The sequence below is a fragment of the Strix uralensis genome, chromosome 13, assembly GCF_047716275.1.
Source record: "Strix uralensis isolate ZFMK-TIS-50842 chromosome 13, bStrUra1, whole genome shotgun sequence".
NCBI lineage: Eukaryota > Metazoa > Chordata > Aves > Strigiformes > Strigidae > Strix > Strix uralensis.
In genome coordinates, this window is record NC_133984.1 from 8,581,454 (window position 1) to 8,600,104 (window position 18,651).

Sequence of the window (18,651 nt, forward strand, 5' to 3'; positions counted from 1 at the left end):
TGCTCTACCCTGTTTCTTGGTGATCGTGCAGGCCTTGGGCTGTGTTAGAGATGGGCATTTCCATCTGGTAGAGGACTGGCTGTTACAAGCCATCGCAAGCTCGTGTGTGGCTGTCCCAGCATGCATGTTTCCCGGCGGTACGCCTTGCATGGCTTCTCCCCTTGTAATTTGCCTTCTTGTGACTTCTCAGCCCCAAGTGGCATCTCCTAGCGATCTCTTCATTCTGCGCGTGACAACACGTATTCTCTGCGGTTAGATTGCCTCTCGCTAAATCCAAACTGCTACTGAGCAAGAAGCGACTCCCCTGTCTCCCCATCTGCGCAGCCATCAGCATTAAGTATGTCCCTGCTCAGGAAGAGCATGCTGCCATCCCTTACAGCCTGAGCAACACCGCGGCGACTGGGGCACTTTGTCAGGGCTTACCTGTGGAAATAAGCTGATGTGTTTTCCATCTGTGCTGGCCAGTGTGGTGCAGAGGCACCACGTGCCATCCTGTCCTGACCCAGGTGCCTATCAGCATATTCCTATCAATAGTTTCACCCTGCATAAAAGACCTGATGCAGTTAACTTCACCTCCTGCTTATTGCTTCAGCTTTACAGTCATCTCCTCCAAATGGTGCCATCTCAGTGACCCTGTCCATGCAGCTGCATTTGGGGCTGGGGTCCCTCTGGCTGAGCACGCTGAGGGAGGACTGGGCAGGCCCGGAGCATCACGGGTGGAGGGCAGATGTTTAGACATCATCCTGTCCAGAGAGATGGGAGAGTGGTGTCCTAAGGCCTTTGTATTTACGTCTCCCTTCCCCAAATCTTCATGTGGGATATATTCAGCTGTGAAAATTTGTCATGCTCTGAGCCTTGTAGGTGGCAAATGGCTTAAATGAGGGTTGTACAAGAGTGACTCTGAGGATGACAGAAGCAGACGTGTTAGCTTTGGCTAGGAAAAATTCTAACCTCGTTCAAGGAAGAAAGCAGCCTTTACCTGAGGGGCTGCTCTGTAGGACCCTTCTCCCGTAGGGATACCCACAGCATGAATCCCTGAAGACAAAGCTGTCTCTGTGTCTGTGCACACACCTTCCTCCCCACCCCTGGCTGAAATCCCATCTGTCTGTGTCTATTAGACAGCTAAGCATCTGAGAAGATTAGTGTGATTAAGTGATTAGAATCCAATTAAGATAATCCTTGACAGCAGACATCTTCTCTGGGAGGCTGTGGTCTGTAGCTCACAGATCATGGATTTTGTGTTTTCCTATGTCTGATGGTGTATCTGGGGAAAGAGAAATTCTTGGGTCTTTTTGGAAGGACCACTTACAAATACCATGGGGGTGCTCCTGAGAGCTACATCTCCTTGATGCTAATGGGTGATTTGACTCTCTCAGGCTCAGCGCCGTGGACATCGCATCATTGCTGGGAAATGTGGAAGAAATCTCTGCATTTCAGCAAACACTGAACCAAGCCTTGGAAGAAGTGGCAAAGTAAGTTCATGCCATAGCACTGAGGTTGTTAAGCTATTAAACTGCAGCTAAATATAATAGAAAGACAAGCTCATTAATGTTCTTCCTGGCTGCTGTCTTAGACTTGTTAAATATAGAGAAAATAGCAGGTTTGAAGAAAGCGGCAGGTAGTGCTTTGACAGGAGGGAAGGTAGAAGAAATTCTGACATTTCTACTGTTGAGGCATCTGCTGAATGAGAGTGTCACTAGACCTGACATGAAAGTGTACCTAGACCAAAGATGCAGACACATGCAGAGTGGGTGATCTGGCAGGCATGAAGATGAGGATTGCCATGGAGCAAAGAGCAAATTATTAGAGGTGATAATTTCCCGCAGGGAGGCTGGCAGACATGTTCAGCCTTAGCCCAGCCTTTCCTTTGGAAGGGCTGAAAAGAGATGGGGAAAAGACTGAATATTGGAAATATATTTAGGCTGTGACTTCTCTTTCTCTCTCCATCTCTCTCATATTCATGGGCAGCCCAGACAGTGGCACCACCCCTGCATTGCACCCAGTTCTTTCCAGCACTTCCTCAGCAGCTGCAGTGGGCTACAGCATCCCAGGTGCAGCTCTGCTGGTGGGACAGGACAGGCTGGGTCACACCTTGTCCCAGGCTGATAACGGGTTGTGATACTCACTGTCTGCACCCCAGAAACCCAGACCCATCTGAGGACCTCCTTCTTCCCCCTCCCTGAGTGGCAGATGTGGGTATTTTGCTTGGTGCTGTAGTTATGCAGTGACCTGGGAATGTCCCCGTGCAGTGGTCCTGGGCAGTGGTGTGTTCCTGGGCACCTGTTTGTGCTGTAGCTGCAGGGTGCAGATCAAGAGATGTAACACTGGCTGTGTGTTGGTGTCTGTAGGCTCCCGGAGAACCAGCAGCGTGTCGGAGGCTGTTTCATGAACCTGATGCCCCAGTTCCGCTCCCTGTACCTGACGTACTGTGCTAACCACCCATCCGCAGTCAACGTCCTCACGCAACACAGGTGAGTGATGGAGGAGGAGATTCAGACTGAAATCCCCCCTTTAAAAAGTTACTTTTATAATTAATACTTGGCCTGGCATGGCTTTTGATCTGTATTTTCACAACAGGGCAAGGGGGTAACATGGGATCCTGCTGCTGGGAAAACTGGGGCTTTGGGCTCTTCAGCATAGCCCCTCAGCTCCAGCGTGGAGACAACTCACGCTGCTTGTGTTCAGAGCTGATCTTACAGGTCCTGTCTGCACATACAGGACTCTTACCTTGGGTAAAACAGAGGCAACCTCAGCCCTTGCAGTAGCATCTCCTATGATTGTTACTTCCTAAAGGACCTAGATGCTGTTTCACACCCAGTGCTGAAGTGCTCACACACTTGCAGATGGGAGTATGTTCCCCTGTGGCACCGTGGTGTGGGGCACATCATTGCAAAAGGGAGAGTGGTCCGCAAGTCACCTGGAGTTACCCAGTTTATTAATTGAGCTGCTGTTCAACCAGATGGTTGATTTGCAGGGTCGTTGGTAGATTGCAGTAATAACATCTTTCTTCAGCACGTCCCACTTGAGCAGACGCTTGAATTTCTGTAATGTCATGCTAAAAAGCATGCCAAGCCAAAAGGCTACATCTGTCATCCCTAATGCAGTTTACCTGTCCTCCCTGTAGTGATGGGAAAGCCAGGACCCTGGCCGTACTGGCTGTCTCCCCATTCTGTAATGGGAACTCACAATATATTTACTTATGTACTGAAATCCAGCTTTAATTCAGCCTAACGAAACGGCTGTAAAAGCCTCATGCATGTGATTCCTCAGTCTGACCCCCTTTTCTTAAATCAGTCAAAGAATCAGCTTTGGCAGATGTGCTGACACACACAAGCCGTGTTTTCTGGAGCGATGTACGCGCTAACACCTGCATCCCGGCTCCCAGCAGGGTCCCGGTGCGTTGCTGCAGCATCCACCAGCACACACCAGCCTCTGCAGCCCACACTGTCCACCAGACGCCTGGCCCTGTGCCACCTCTCTGTGCTGGGGCACCAGCTGCCGTACCCAGAGGCTGTGCACACCAACACCCGCCACCACGCAGCACCGTCCCCTGCATCCCTGGGGAACAGGGTCTTGCTTGGCTGGAAGCTGACAGTTCCCTGCCTGCCCTGCTGGGTTTGCAGTGGGAGATGCTCGGTGGGAAGGCTGGGCTGCCTTTAAAAAGGTGCAGCTCAGAGCAGAGCCCCGGCCATCAGGAGAGCGTGGGAGGCAGCAAAACAGAGCCCTCAGCGGTGGTGAGCCCTCCTTGTTGTTGTTGTCGTCTCTATTTATAGTGATGAGCTGGAGAAGTTCATGGAGAGCCAGGGTGCGGCCAATCCAGGAATTCTCATCTTAACCACGAGCCTCAGCAAACCCTTCCTGAGGCTGGATAAATATGTGACGCTGCTGCAGGAGCTGGAGCGGCACATGGAGGTAGGTGGGCTGTGGTAACTGCTGGGCAGGCTGTGCCCCCCTGACGCTGCAAGAGCTGCCCCCCCCAGCTGCAAGAGGCACCTCTGCCCGTTGGTACTTGAGCACCATGTTGCTGAAATTACTTACCACCCCTCCGTGGAGGTGTCCGTGGGACGTTGTCTACCTTTCAGATTAGAAGTGGGAAAGCAGTGGAGGAGTCTCGGGGATGTTGTGGGAAGGCATCGCCTGCTCTTCACCCCAGCCCTTCCTCAAAGATGGGCCATTTCCAGCACAAGTAATAGCAGAGTTCAGGGTCAGACTACAGCTGGTGTTTATTTGCACAGTGGGTAATAAATCAGTGTTTTTATTATCATTGTATGAGATTCCTATGCCTGTCCACTTGCTCCCGCAGCTCGCAGGCACATTCCCACCCCTCACCCAAGGCTTGTGCTCCTGGGTGGAGGCAGAGCTGCACAGGCAGACACAGATCTGGCAGCTGGCACAGACATGGGGGGCCGAGGAGTGAGTGCCTGGGAACAGGGAGAGCAGCGAAGGGGGACAGAGACTTCCTCAACTAGTGGCAGATCTGCTTTAGGACGTTTCTCCCCCTGGAGACTGTAGAGATCTTGCTGCTGGAGTTCTGCTACTCGCCTGCTGATGCACTCCAGCTGTGGGGATGCAAACCCCAGGGGTGGTGCAAGGAGGGGAACAAAACAGAAGTAACAGTCTGTTTTTAACTGGGTTTGCTTTTTACTTCTTCCAGTATTAATTACCAGTTAATTACTCAGCACACTTAGCTATGATCATTCAAATCCACATCCCAGCCAGAGGGGTAAAACCTCTGTGCTTGAGCCAGGGTCTTTTCTGCATGAGAGAGGGCATAAGAGCCTGCACTGTAGGCCCACTACAGACCTGACCTGTCCTGCTCTCACGTGGCTTAGCTGAGCTGCAGGGACTGAGCTGAGCTTGGCTGCAGCCCCCCTGCCCATACAGAGACAGCCCACTCATTGCAGGATGCTGTATGGATTCTGTATGGGGGTCGGCAGTGGATCTGGGGACACACACATCACCTATTTCTCTTAGTTTCTAATCTGAGTGTGGGGGTTTTGTTACATGAATCAGTAGGGTTGAGGTTTAAACTGCGATACCGTGGGAGGAGCATAGATGTATGCAATATAGATATATGCAGTGTGGAGATATACCATAGCATTCTCTGCACTGCTGTGCAGCTGGAGACAGGACAGGTATGTTCAGGGCAGCCCTCATCGTGGATTCAGAGGTGAGCACTCCCAGGCAGCCTCCGACAGCCTCAAGGACAGCTCCATCACAATCTAGACACCTTAGTATTTGCTTGGCATGAGGACTGGATGGAGAAGAGCTTATGATGTAGGGCCCTAGATCCAGGAGGAGTTGCTGGGAGAGTACTAGCGTGCAGCTGCAGTCAGAGATAAGGGGTGAGCTCTCTGCTCAGAGTGCCCTCCCTTAAACACGGAGCTGAAGCTCCCATTGATGCTCATGGAAATGGCACCCTTGACGGGGCAATGGCTGGAATACTTTGTATGCCAGTGGAAGTTTCCTTCCTGAAGGTGAAGCCAGAAATCTACCCTGCACCTCAGCCTGTTTTGATTGATTTTCTTTGCAAGCTGAGTCTGTTCTAAGTAAAATCATATCTGCTTTTGCTCAGGCCATTTTACACTCATTAAATTAGTATCAGTGAATTGCATAGCTGCTTTAAACCATGTCACGGTCAACTGGGTGGTGAGGAAGGTACCTGGGGGACTTTGGCCCCCTTCTGCAGCCCACGCTGTCTGCACCCTTGGTCCCGCATCCCTCAGCACCCTGCGAGCTCTGCAGCCCTGGGTGCTGGGGCAGTGGGTGCTGCGCAGGGCGGCTGCTGCAGGGGATGTCTGAGGGATTTTTCTCTCCCTTCACTAGGAGGCGCATGCAGATCACGAAGAGGTTTTGAAAGCCGTCACATCCTTCAAGTCCCTTGTGGTAGGTGGCAATTCTTAAAATAGAGCACTCCATTTCAGGGCTGCATTTCACGAAGAATGAGTCAAGCCTGACATTTGTCTCCTCATTAGAAAAAAAGGTCTTTTGGAATGGAAAAGATGGGTTATAAAGAATCTTAATTTCATGTTTCAAGCCTAGAGCTGCCCCTCTGGCTGCGTGTTTCAGCAATTTCATTCTGGCTCTGTGGTCCCTGCAGCGGAGTCGGAGGATCTCTGACTTTCTCCTCCGTTGCAGAAAGCCACGTGTGGGTAGCAGTGACGGCGGGGTCCCTTTCATCTCCTTTTGCCTCCATACCCTAATCATTTGCCACCTGAAACTAGACCGCCCCTTGCTATTGAGATGAGCTGTGAAAGGTTAACAGGGGTGTCTGACTCAACTGCTGGTGCCAGCAGGATGGTCCCCTCTGAGCCCATTGTGTGACTCTTGGTTTTGTTGAGGTTTGCTCCACGGGCATCGGGAGGCTTTGGCCATATTGCAGGTAATTTGTGGCTTCGGGTGCTGTGGCCATCAGTGGGAAACAGAGCAATCACCAGCGAAGGGATGAGTCAGAGATAACAAACCTATTTCTGTGAGCTGTGTTACTTACACCCCTCAAAGTCCTACTGCACTGAGATGAAAAAGAGGGGGAAAAGCCATCCACGTGCACAAAGGTTTTACCCAGCAAAGCTTTTTTCGGTTATTAAAAAAGCTATAGTCTCTCTCGCTTTGTAGCCACTGAGTACCTTTCACTATAACCACTCCAGATGTGGTCCAACTTCCTTCCTTAGCACAGCAGATGCAAGTTTTCAGTGCTTAGCAGTGCAGATAAAAGATGGGGAGGAGAAAGTTCATAGAAAACAGGAAAGGGCGATCATGCTACATTTACTTAGAAACTCAGCTCCCTTTCCATTTATTCTAGTAGATAATAGGGGAATCATTCAGTTAAATTACAAGGTGTCATTAATCTGTAGGAATGCTCGTAAGTGATGGACAGTTTTACTTGAAATGCGTACTTGGGTGCTGGGTAATTTAATGTAATTATGGTACAACTAAAGACGTTCAGTGTGGATTTGAGATTAGACGGGCAGAAATGCCCCTTGAGATGGACATGTGGTCCTGTGGTAGGACCAGGGAGGCTCCTGAGCAAAGGCAGGGAGGGACCACAGAGCCGCCGTGATTTATAGTGGTGCCTCTGCACAGACTGCAATGGATTGCTGTGGATTTTATATGAATTTGCATCCTGGGAACGTTGGATTCGGACACTCCGGGAGCCATCAAAGCACCCAACAGTTGCAAAACCAGAGGAAGTCCTCGCAGTTTGGTTCAAATTTTTGTGTTTTCAGACTAGACCCAATGCAACCTCTCTCTTTGAAGATCTGGATAGTCAAAGAGTTTGTATGAAACTGAACTGGAAAGAAGGAAAATCTCTGTCAGAAACAGGGGTTTGGAAAAAACTAAGCAGCTAGTGAAAACTGATCCCGGGTTTGGCTTTGGAGAAATTTTTCCCATTGGCAGAGGTGTCAGTTAAAGCAAGCTTTGCTTGGATTTGCAGGGCTGTCTTTGTTCAGTCAGCGTTGTCCTCTGCTTGCTGAAAGCTGCTGAAGGACTGGCCGCTCCATGGAGCTCTACCAGTCCCAGCTGCTGAGCATCGGTGCAGTCTTTTCAATTACGGCACCTTCAAAAGCTTCTTTTTGTGCTGCTATACTGTACCACTGAAATATTGTGCCAAGTCTTGCTTTTGGGTTTGCAAATTTTGGTTAGAAAAGATCCACTCATCTGATTCATGGGGGCTTTGCATTTCTGCAAGTATAATTCTCTTTGCTGTTTGAGCAAAATGGGCAAAATCTCTCTAAGCAGCAGCAAAATTAGAGGCATTTAACTCTGCGGCTGTCTTGGTTTGGAAAATGTGACCCTGTACTCTCAGAGGTAGGACTGATTTGGAAAGAAAAGAACTGCTTGGTGCAGTTCACAATTTCTTTGACATTTTAAATGTATTCATTACTCCATAAATCGCTAGGGTGTGATTTTTTTTTTTTTTTAACAAACTTTGTGTAATAGCGCCATAGCAGGCTTTCCTGATCCCTTGATGTGACCAGCCCTGAGGCCACGTGGCTGTGGGCGCATTGCTGGTGAAACCATCTTGGTTGGGATGGTTCAGGTTTGCGCCTGCCCTTTGGCTAACTAAGCACCCCGCTCTGATTCCTAGTCGCAATGCCAGGAGCTGAGGAAGAGGAAACAACTCGAACTGCAGATCCTTTCTGAATCCATCCAGCGCTGGGAAGGAGAGGACATAAAAACCATGGGAAACATCATCTACATGTCCCAGGTTATGGTACAGTGTGGGGGAAGTGAGGTGAGTGTGGTGTTCCTTCTCCTGCCTAAAGACATTGTGTCCAAATATCCCCTTGCTCCAGGATCAGTGATGAAAGGTGGCAGCTATTGTCTTTCCAGGCCAGCAAAGTGCTGACAAATAATGCTGATAAATAATTTTACCTGGAGAAAAGCTGTGCAATGTCACTGTGCCTGTCTGTGGAGTCAGGCACCCTGGGGGCTCAGCTTCAGGCCTTTGGTGACACACTTTGCAAGCAAAAGAAGCACCTCGGTGCTGCATAGCACATTAATTTCCCTCTTTCCCCCCTGTGACTTACCCTGAGAAATGAGAGTGACTTGAAAGTGTGCATTAACATAACCATTTTGCCACGTCCTGTGCGCAGCGTGGCAGCTGCTGTGACGTCCCACTCCAGAGCTGACTGTGCTTTGGAAATAACTGGAGGGATTCCTGTGCTGCTGGTCCTAAAGCATCACACCAGTGCTTGCCACAGGCCTTCACCAGTGGTGTTAAAGCCCTGCATACTGCATGTTTGGTGTGGGAAAGTGCCTGTTACCACTGAATTGCTTGCTGTAGCAACTTTTCCCTGAGAAGGGAAGACGTGTAAAACAAAGCCCTGTAGAGCCTAGTCCTTGAGTCTTGTTTGGGATGTGACATGCTGAGGGACATATGGTCTTCTGAGGCACTCTGAAATGATTCTAAGAGGATTAGCAGGATGCAGACAAAAATGTGTGCAGGAAAAACTAGTATAAAAATGAGATGCTGTAAAGAAAAAAAACTGGAATAATTGGTTTGGGGGTGATGTCTCACAGACTGATTCCAGCTGCAACAGGTTCCGTTTGCTGGAGGAAAGTACTTGTGATGCATTGTAAACTGGACTAACCTAAATTCTTATCCCCACAGGAGAAAGAAGAGCGATATTTCTTGCTGTTTTCAAACGTTTTGCTGATGCTGTCTGCAAGCCCACGGATGAGTGGGTTCATCTATCAGGTAGGCATGCTTAATTTGAAGTTGCAAGGCGTTAGGTGTGAAAAAGGAAATCAGATAGCTCTTATCAAATTCAAATCCTCTGCTTCCTTAAGCCTGTCTGTTGTGATGCAAATGCCCCAGGCTGGGAACCAGGGCTTGGTTTTACCATGGGTGCCAGGACAGTTACTGCCTTTGTCCTGTCAACTGGTTAAACAGCATTTGGTAAGTGTGAATGCTGTGAAATTAGAAAAAAACCCCTCACCTTGCAGCCTGTTGTCCTACATGCTGTTCTCAAGAGTGTTGTGTGTGTGTGTGTAAGGTGTCCTGGCACAGCTTGTAGGGTTTTGCCCCACACGGCCAGCCAGCCAGCTCTGTGTTGTGCTGTCTGAAAAATATTTCACTTTTATAAAGCCCACTGTGAAGAACCCAAAATTTCCACTGCATGAGGCACCCCAAAACTCTGCATTTCTTATGTTTTACTATTTGAATGGCTGCAATCAGGCTGTTGGGAGCTTGGCTTTTCTCCAGTTGCCTGAAACCATCAGTACCCTCCAGAAAAACGATGCTCTTGTGTTGATGTGTCATTTGTCATATGCAAGGGAGATGGGAAAAATTTGGGAAGGATTTAACTGGGTTTTTTGATTTTATCCACCAGTGGAAGTAAGGTGAGCAGGCAGATCAGCATGTAAAACAGAGGGACAGGGAAGGTTTTCAGAAAAAACAGGGGAAGTTGATCCTTCTGACTATTGTAAAAAGGGTTTGCACCTATTGAAGGGAAAGGGTGGCAGATGAGCCGGGGATGACTCAGTTGTCAGGGGAGCATCTTCTCAGGGGTTTGACCTAGTTGTGCAGGGAAATCTAGATCCATCCATTAAAGCAGACTCTTCCTGCAGTCTGAAGCCTTCACAAATTAGTTTTTAATGGCGATTCCCAAAGAGAAAGGAATCAGCAGAAACAAGCAGAACAATGCCCACTGGGAAGCCGATGCAGACACTGACTCCTCAGTTCTCCTAGGGAAAGCTGCCTTTGGCGGGAATGACGCTGACAAAGCTGGAAGACGCCGAAGGGAACGAGCACACGTTTGAAATTGCAGGTCAGTGGGGCCCCTGCCTGGGGCCATGCTCCCAGTCCAAACAGCATCTGCCATTGGAGGTACTGGTGCTCCTCCTCCCACTAACCACTGCACCATACTCTTCTTTTTGCTCTTTTACCGTGTGTTGCCTGAGTTCCTGAGCATCTCTCTCCTGGTTGAGGCAACCTTCTCCCAGTGCTCTTGAGCTCTGTCTCTGGCACTGCGCTGCTTTCAGAGACCATAGTGTTTCATATGGGACAAATCTCCTGCCCCAGTAGCACTTTTTTGTGCTGTGCATGCCACATCTGTGTCCAGCATCCATCCTGTGCAGCTGTGAGTGCCTCATTTACTGTCAGATTAATGGGTCTGATCATCAGGTAGCTTTCCTAATGTCCCTCCCAATTTTCCCCTTCAGTTTATCTCATTACCTGTAGCTATACACAGTCATTTCATGCTCAGTGCCTTGGCTGCACTGCAGCTATTTGTGCTGGTAGTATTTGGTGTCAGGAAATATTGCGTTTGCTTACTTTTAACATTAAATAATTCCTCACACATTCGTCTTGCCAGTTCCCTTAGCTTTTCTCTGCAGCTCCCACACTGGCTGGCACTGCATGCCTGAAGCAGGACGGGCAGTCACATCTTTGCCCTGGCCTTTTTGCAGCCACTGGACTTTGCAAACTGAGGAGCTGCTTGCTGCTGTGCCCAGTTGAGCTCACCCTGTGTTTCCTCCTGGGTCTCTACCGCCTGCTAAAGATGGTTATTTAACCCTCTGCTGCAGGGAACATGACAGAGCGGATCACTGTGTCCTGTAGCACCAGCCAGGATTTGCACGAATGGCTTGACCACTTGCAAAGGCTCACCAAAGGGACGTGCAACACCGTATCCAAAACGCAGTCCTGGAGCGCTCATTCGGTAAGCCTCTTGCCTCCCCAGCCTCTCTGCTGCCCAGGGTCCCTTGGTGCTAGCTGATCTCTCTGTTTTGGCAATGCATCTTGATATCGAAGTAATGGGTACAGCTGTAAGACACATCCCGCAGTTTTGTTTGTAATCATGCCATGCTTGTACCATTTTACGTGTATCCTGCCCTATTTTTGTTGCAACAAAGGAGTTCACGGTGAACTCTTGTCCATTGCCCTCTGCTTCTCTACATTGTTGGTGGCTAACAGTCTTCATTTTCTTCTCATCTATTTTCGCAGACATTTAGTTCAGCCGGACAGATCCGTGGACCTCTAGAACCCCCCAAAATCCTCAAGCCCTGGAGCTTGAGCTGCCTCCGTCCTGCTCCTCCACTCAGACCATCGGCAGCACTGAGTTACAAAGAGGTAATCATCCCGTGTGCCTGCAGAAGAGCCTGATTTCATGGCAATCCCTAGTGCTTGTGTCCAGGTTTCTTATCCTGTAGCAAGGGCACAGAAGCTGAGGTTAACGGGGACATTGAGAGAAATGACTCTGCCAAGTTTTGCCCCAGTCCTCTGATGGATGCTTGTCGCTGTGGCTAACTTTGTGCTACGAGTGAAACGAGAGCACGTGTGTTTGCAGGCTCGATGTTTGCTCTCGGCTGCTGTAGCCAGTACCCTCGGCTGCTGGATGTCACTGGTCCCGCAATGGGGTGTCCCACAGCCTTGCGTGTCCCATCAAGTGCTCTCCTTCGGCAGTGCAGTGCTGTGGTGGAGTTGCTGCCTCTTCTCCTCCTCCTCCTGCCTTGCTCTGAGCCATGGGTGGGAGCCGGGCTCCCTGCTGGGGCAAGTTCCAGCTCCAGCCGTAGCAGCAGCTCAACATTGCCCAGGATCAAGCAGCAATGCTGCACCAAGAGGAAGAGCAAAAAGGCCTGTTGATATTTCTTGTCTCTTCCACCCTTGCTTTGGTGTCTGGAGCAGGGCTCCCTGCAGCAGCCATGGGGCTGGACCCTCCTTTGCTGCCCACCCAAGTGTTTTACACACCCATACCCTGCTGGGAGGCAGCAGCCTGAGGGATCACTTCCCCTGCAGAAACCCCTGGGAGGTAGGAGGCAGCGTGGGGAAACCCAAAATACAACCCAGCTCCGATTCTCACCCCCTGCTGCAGTTGCAGTGCTCTCCTTCCCTACCTCACATTAAACTTTTGGGATTACTCACCAGTAGTTTGGGTAACGTTCCCCTTACTGAATGAGCACTCCGGTTCTGAGTCAGCCACCTTTCTTGGTACAGCAGCCCTGGGAGCATCACTGCCTGGGCTCCCAGCGGGGATGGGGATGGGGCTTGGACCCCCCCAGTCCCCCAGCACTCTGGAATGGAGAGCGTGGCAGCCAGGGGGACTGTGGGTCTGCTTCTGCAGATAAAGAGTTTAGGTTGCCTCATGGCATTTTCTTACATTTGTTTTACAAATTTTAAGAAATAATGCATTTCAGTTCAGGAATTAAATTGTTCAAAAACCAACCAAGCAGACTGGAAACGACCCTTAGTCTTTGCATGGTCCAAATCCCTAACATAGACTAAACCATTTCTTGCTTGCATGGTGAATTAAAATATAGGAAGAGGCTTGAAGTAGAGGAGAACTTTTTCTGTGTGAAAGTGCAAGGCTGATATCTATTTATAAGTTAGGCCAAAATCACAGATTGAGTGATATCATTAATACCACGGCCCTTTGTGGTTTCTCAGTTGTCCCCTGCCCTGCATAGCAGGAGTTAAACTTTCTGTGTTGAAACCAGGCGAGAGGTTTTTGCCACAGAGGCTGAGCAGGCAGGGAGCCCCAAAGGGTGGGATGCTGCTGCAGCCTGAATGGTATCATGCAAGGTGTCAAAAGACCAAAAATGTGGTTTGCATGGGAACCGTGGTATCACAGGCCACCTGTGTAAAGCAGTGGAGACAGCCCCCACTTCCTCTAACAAGCCTTTGTTTAAAGGCACTGCTGAGGCTAGAAAGTGCCCAGGTATTGAAAAGCTTATCAGGTCATGTCCTTGTGTTAGGTACAGATGTGCGGTCGCTTTGCTGCAGGGCCAGTTGGTAGGACCAGACCCGGGACAACAGCAGAGCACCTTAATGTCACCATGGGGCTTGGCCGTGGCAAACGCTGCACAGCTGAAAACGTGGCTGATGAGGAGGCTCACTAGGACCAGCCACTGCTTGAGGGGCTGTGCTGGCCACATTGGTGGAAACCCAAAGGCCAATGGGTCCACCAGAGCTGGAGCAGAGCTGGACAGGCTCAGCCTGGTACCCAGTCAGTCCAACCTGAGCCTGGGGGGCAGCTCCCCTCTCAGGGGAGGGAATCATAAACACGAGGCTGTGATGACAAATATGAAATAAGTTCAGTTGTTGGCCCAAGCAGCTCTGCGTCTGCCTTATCCCTCCCTCTGGTGTGCTCAATCACTAAGCAGAAGTCCTATTTCACTGTTTTTGTTTTTTAAATTAAAAATAGGGCACAAAATAAACTATGCTAACAGCTCAGTGCAAGTCACCTTCCTATAATGAAGATACAATGAAGGAATACAAATTTCAAAGGTTATTTGCAGGGAAGGGAGTGGAGGAGTTTGATTAAAAGATTAGAGATTTTCAGACATCCAGTGTTACTTTAATTGGCTTCTAGTAGTGTAGGACGGGATGGCATAGTCTTGTGCATTTCCTCATACCTAGTTGTGCTCAGGAAACCCCAGAACCTGCTTGCGTACCACACAACACTCTTGTTATTTCCATTGAAATTGGGTCATTTTTCCTGTTCTGTTTCCAGTAATCATTTGAAATGACAGAGCAGGTACTGTGGGTAAAGCGGTGTGCCCGGATTCAGGTTAGCAAAGTGAAGAAGTTTTACGAATTATTTCTTCTACTTTTTTTTAAAGTGGCCTGCTTTGCATTAGGTGAAGGGTTTCTAATATTGGGATTCAGTACTTTGCTGGCCAGACCTGCAGGAGAGCTGCACAGCTCCCTGAGCCGAGCATCCCAGGGATGGGACTCTCCACGGGGTGTGCAGGGAGCTCCCTGTCCTGCCAGCAGAGCTGGGAGATCCTGATGCCTGATGCTGTCTCCAGTGAGCATGGCAGGTCCCCTCCGAGGAGGTCCCCTTTGAGAAGGTGCAGTCCTGGGAGATTGCCAGCAGGGTGGGCAGAGCATCCCATCATCCTGGCTGGGTTGGGTTAAGACCGCAGGACTGGTGTGGAGCACGGGGCCAGACCCCGAGCTGCTCCCTGGGGCTCAGATGGAGCTGGGCACGCGGGGCGGCTGCAGCGTTGGCTAGCACCAATGGGTCCTGCATTTTTAACCATTGTGTTAGCCAACCAACATCTACAGAAACCTACTACTAACCGAGGAGGCATGTTCTCTATTTTGATGTGTTTAGAGTGTATTAATGCCCACTTACCATGCGTTTCACATGTAATTTTTTCAGTTTTGCATGACACCGTGCTCCTTTGCATGTGATAGTGCTCTAAAACCAGCACAGAAGGTGTGCCACATTAATCACAAGACTAACATTTAAGTGTGTTTTAGAATTGTGGATTTAATGGACTTGGTCAATAAAATCATCAGTCTCTCACACTCATCTTCTCTTTCTTTGCATATTCATTGTAGAGGATGTCTTATATCTTAAAGGTAAGGGTAGATACATCTCTTTGGCTTATTGTGGCAAAGAATGCTTGTTCCTGTTCATGCTTCTTGTGCTTGCATGACCCTAATTTTGCCTGGCTGTATCAGTAAGTTATCATGAGAGTCAGTAGTGACTGGCAAACATATTTTGAGATATGGATTTAGTATTATGGTACTTAAACTTCCTGGCATGCCTCTTCTCCTGCTTAAAATCTGTATTGCATGTAACCTACTAATACATTAATTCTCTCCAAATCAGCAAGACTTGTAACTCAGTGAAGGAGATAAAAGCTTGTGTTTCTTACTTGTGGAGTCATAGCAAACACTAACTTTGTGTGTATTTGTTTGTGTATCTGTGTGGGGGATTTATACTCTCAAACAAATTGTGTGCATTTAGAGGCGATGTGATTTGCCAACTGTTTTATATTAGAAATCAAATCAAGTCAAGGAAATAAACAACATTATAGGGTTTTCTACAAAGACCACACAGTTGGTAAGCGAACTAAAAGTGCTGTGAATGTGAATTCTTTGGCTAAAGTATCTTAGCCAAGGGTTAAATTCGCTAGAGGAGCTTGTCCTGGCCCAGACCTGCAGGTGCTGTTCCCATTGCTGTTCCAGGGAGCAGTGGGCCCCAACTACCACATGGGAGAGGCAAAAAGCATAATTTTCCCCAGTTTTGTCATTGCCTGCTTTGTAGTGCTCTAATGTGTTGTGCATAACACGGATAGCTGCATTCAGCTGCCCTGCTCCTCTGTTTGAGCTGCCTTTGGTTCTGGTTAAACACAAGAGTCTGTTTCTCTATAGGATTCCAGCAAAAGTCCAAAAACAATGAAGAAGTTTCTTCCAAAAAGGAAAACAGAGAGAAAACCATCTGATGAAGAGTTTGTTATTCGGAAAAGTAAGTGTTGTCTTTTTCTTTTTGGAAGTTTCTGTATACTTGGTGATCTCCACGGGACTTTGGGAACAGCCTTTCTTACGGTGCAGGATGGCACAGGATGCTCACGTTGTGAACAAGCCTATGTGCTGTTGAGCACGGGAGGCTTCTGGAAGCGCACTGGTCCTCAGCCTCTGACAGATCCCCTCCCAGTTATGACTGCCAGACATGCTACCACCGTCCTCATGATTGCTAGCAGAAGGTCATGGGTTGTGGGTGGTCTTGTTCTGGGTACGAAGCCAAGGAGCTACTTCCAAGTAGTTAAAAGCTGCAGTAAAACTGCACATCAACAGTCATCAAAATATGAGAGCTGGGACAACCCTTACCTGGCCATGCCAGCAGGTCCTGGAACAGTTTCCATGGGGGATCAGAGAACAAAAAAAGGCCTTATCCCTGCAGGGGCATTCACCTGCAAAGAAGGATGTTCTGACAGCTCTCTGAAGTCCTCTTGGGACAGTCCTCTGGGGTTTTACATGAAAGGTCATGGTCACCCAGCAGTGAGCTGCTGCGGTGTACAGCTTGAAGGCCAGTTGTCTCCCTCGAGAAGACAGCACTGAGTTAAGGCTGGAAATGAAGACTTCACATTTCCAAGTCCTGCTCTGATGTGGCTGCACTGGAGCCCTCCTAGCAGGGCTGCTCTGCCTACCCATCTCTTGGTGTTGCCTGCACCCAAAGTTAGGCATCACCCCCTGAGCTTTGCTGAGATGAGCAGCTAGAAGTGTGTTTTCATACCATTTAGTCATGGTGCTCAACGCCACAGGGTGTTGCAAAGGCCAGAAAATGTAAAGGACCGCAAAAAGAAATTAGGGAAAGTCCCAGACACAGTGTCAGTCAGGGAAACAGCATGCTCTTCTCTTAAGGGACTTGGCAGGAAAGGCTGAGAGGGATGAAGCCAGAACACTTTGCTTTTTGTGATAGCTGTTTTCTGCAATGTTCTACAGGTACTGCTGCGCTAGAAGAAGATGCTCAGATCCTGAAGGTGATCGAGGCATACTGTACTGGGGCAGGCTTCCAGCAAGCTCTCAGCTCAGGTGGGCACACAACCAGATTATTTAGTTCTTACTCTGCCGGCAACACTGATAACCCTCCTGGGAAAAACCAGATGGTTGCATCATACAGCAACAAGACTCATGCTAGGAAACTGTGTGGTGTTCAATCTTCAAGATAAGGGAGCTTCATCTACCTAGTGGTTTAGTTGCCATTGTTTTTCTTCTAAACACAGAGAATGAAGCAGGTAGGAGGGCAGATGAGACACAGCTCTTTCACCAGCACTTGTTAGGAATTAAGCAAACCTAGTCAGTGCCTGTGGCTGTCAGCACTGAAAACCTGATGGTAATCTCAGGTTGCATATAGCTTTAGAAAGGAAGCATGAATATTATCTCTCAATCAGCTGCGTGTTTAAGAACAAGCTGCATCATAAGAACCTATCTAACATCTTCAACTCTGGAAATGTAACTATTTATCATTGTTGGTGAGATGTGAAATTAAATCACCGAACTATCAAATAATGGTACATTTGAAAATGGGAGGGCATGTTTCTTCTGAGAGCTCTTGAGCCTAATAGAATGATTTCATTTATGTCACGATGTAGCTTTAGATGCAGTGAGCACTCGCGAAAACTTTCCCCTTGCTGCTTTAGCTCCAGGTTAGTGGTACATGTAAGCCAGTACTTAACCGTGGCAGATGGCCGGCGGCTGCTCCAGCCCGTGTTGTGGCCAGCCCCAGGCTTGCAGAGGAGCAGGGAGAAGAAGGCTGCATTTGCCGTGCTGTCTCCGGAGCATCCTGGGCGTCAGAGAAGGTCTCCTTTTTTCTTCCTGATAAGTAATTCTTGTACGCAGGCTCCCGTAAAGACTCCATCCCCCAAGTCCTTCTTCCTGAGGAAGAGAAAATCATCATAGAGGAAACACGAAGCAATGGCCAGACTGTCACAGAGGAAAAGTAAGTGTGGCTGCTCTCCACTTGCAGATCCCCTGGTTGCTTTTTGGAAGGACGTTAAAAACCAGTGCCCTCTGCTTCTGCATCTCTGCAGAGGAGCGGGGCTGGTATCACCGACTGCTGCCTTAGTCCTGGTGAGAACCACTGGGCTATTTCAGTTGCTGTTTTGTCCCTTTTTAAGAACAGAGCTGCCTTCCCAGCTGCTGTGACGTGGCTATAGCCCTCTGGGAGTCTGTGTGCCAAATCCTGAGAGTCAGTTTATCGAGTCCCAGAGCTTATCCGGATGTAGCTAATGGGATTGAGGAAGACAGAACCAAACAAGGGGCTCTTTTTTTTTTTTTATAACTACTGACATACTGGGCTGCTGCTACCCCTCGGGAGCCTGCCTGGCACCCTGTCTGTGAGTCCCCCAGCCTGTTAGTAGCTTCGGCATTTGGGTGACTGCATTAATCTGCTCCTTTTCTAACCCAGAGAGTGCATTCCTTTCATGCTTGTTTTTCTGCAGCATAACCTCAAGGAATCAAGGCCATTTTACAAAAGATGCTCAGGCATTTCCAGTTGTAAAATCATTGTTATTTATTGCAGTAGCATAAACAAGGAAGCCAAAGCCACAGACCTTTGTTGATAATTTAAAGATAGCAGAACAAAGTATTATTCTTGAGTTTTGAGAAAAGAGCCCTGAATTTTGGACTGGTGGCCTATAAATGCTCCTGGGCTGTGTTTCTAGAGTCCCCTCATGGGCAGCAGTGGTAGGAGCAGCCTGATGCTTGTGCAGCAGAAGCTGGAAGCACCTTCCCCATCAGCACCTTGCTCATGAAAGTTCCCATGCTGTTGCTGTTTTGCTGCACTCCAGCTCTTTTTATTTCTAGTTTTTTTACATTTCTTTTTGCAGGAGCCTTGTTGACACGGTTTATGCACTGAAAGATGAAGTCAAAGAACTGAAGCAGGTAATTTGAGTGGGGTTGTTTGTGCTGGG

General features: G+C 48.8%; 1 protein-coding gene across 3 annotated transcripts in view; it reads left to right on the top strand.

Annotated features, from left to right (window-relative positions):
* Nucleotides 1–18,651, top strand: part of ARHGEF6 (Rac/Cdc42 guanine nucleotide exchange factor 6) — a 41,390-nt gene that overhangs the window by 19,765 nt on the left and 2,974 nt on the right. For 2 of the 3 annotated variants that reach the window (XM_074882690.1, XM_074882692.1), the window contains 14 exons: nt 1,377–1,472; nt 2,349–2,471; nt 3,774–3,912; nt 5,827–5,886; nt 8,090–8,236; nt 9,116–9,202; nt 10,196–10,274; nt 11,032–11,165; nt 11,450–11,575; nt 14,792–14,812; nt 15,611–15,704; nt 16,682–16,771; nt 17,579–17,678; nt 18,568–18,622. In XM_074882690.1, coding sequence (XP_074738791.1) covers nt 1,377–1,472; nt 2,349–2,471; nt 3,774–3,912; nt 5,827–5,886; nt 8,090–8,236; nt 9,116–9,202; nt 10,196–10,274; nt 11,032–11,165; nt 11,450–11,575; nt 14,792–14,812; nt 15,611–15,704; nt 16,682–16,771; nt 17,579–17,678; nt 18,568–18,622 — 1,351 coding nt within the window. The remainder of the gene's footprint in view (nt 1–1,376; nt 1,473–2,348; nt 2,472–3,773; nt 3,913–5,826; nt 5,887–8,089; nt 8,237–9,115; nt 9,203–10,195; nt 10,275–11,031; nt 11,166–11,449; nt 11,576–14,791; nt 14,813–15,610; nt 15,705–16,681; nt 16,772–17,578; nt 17,679–18,567; nt 18,623–18,651) is intronic. The other variant, XM_074882691.1, reaches the window with a different exon arrangement.